Consider the following 656-nt stretch of genomic DNA (forward strand, 5'->3'; position numbering starts at 1 on the left):
ATCTCGTCCTGGAGCTCTGCTGCACTTTCACCCAGTAGGTCTATGGATCGTTTGCATGGTCATATAGAAACTACTAACCTACCCCACACAAACGAAAGGGGTGTGTGTATCATCTAACTGTGCACTCTCAGACCCATCTCACAATTTCACACACGTGTAATACTATACACATTTTCAAATAAATATATGTATGCGCGTGTGTATGACTATATATATACATATAAAAATATATGTATGCGCGTGTGTATGTATATATATATACATATATAAATATATGTATGCGCGTGTGTATGTATACATATATACATACACAGACTTATACACACATACCGCTCTCCTCCACTTTCTCGCCCTCCAACTCCGCAGGTACAATGATAGGCCTCTGCAGGGTTTCCACATCCATGAACAGGTTGCCCAACTGTCCTACTACTGGGGGTGGGGATATAGGACGTGCGTGTGCGTCATCAGATTCAGACCCTTCAGCAGTCTCTTTGATGGTATCTGTGGCAGACCGGATCACCCGCGGACTAGCGGGCAGTAGCCGAGGCCCACTGGCTGCTACAACCGGGGTTGGCTTCTTCTCGGGGGCTGGGCCTGAATGTGAGGAGAAAACCCCGATTTATAAATATATATTTAGGTATATATATCTATATATA

At 44.1% G+C, this 656-nt stretch overlaps 1 protein-coding gene across 1 annotated transcript; it reads right to left on the reverse strand.

The window, feature by feature from the left end:
• Positions 1-330: 330 nt before the first annotated feature.
• SARC_15628 (hypothetical protein) lies at positions 331-594 on the reverse strand (the record flags this gene model as incomplete). Its single annotated transcript, XM_014290257.1, has 1 exon — positions 331-594. A coding segment is annotated over one exon (264 nt), but the record flags the coding sequence as incomplete, so codon positions are not given.
• Between the last annotated feature and the right edge of the window lie 62 nt (positions 595-656).

This window comes from Sphaeroforma arctica (assembly GCF_001186125.1).
Source record: "Sphaeroforma arctica JP610 unplaced genomic scaffold supercont1.6456, whole genome shotgun sequence".
Classification (NCBI taxonomy): Eukaryota; class Ichthyosporea; order Ichthyophonida; genus Sphaeroforma; species Sphaeroforma arctica.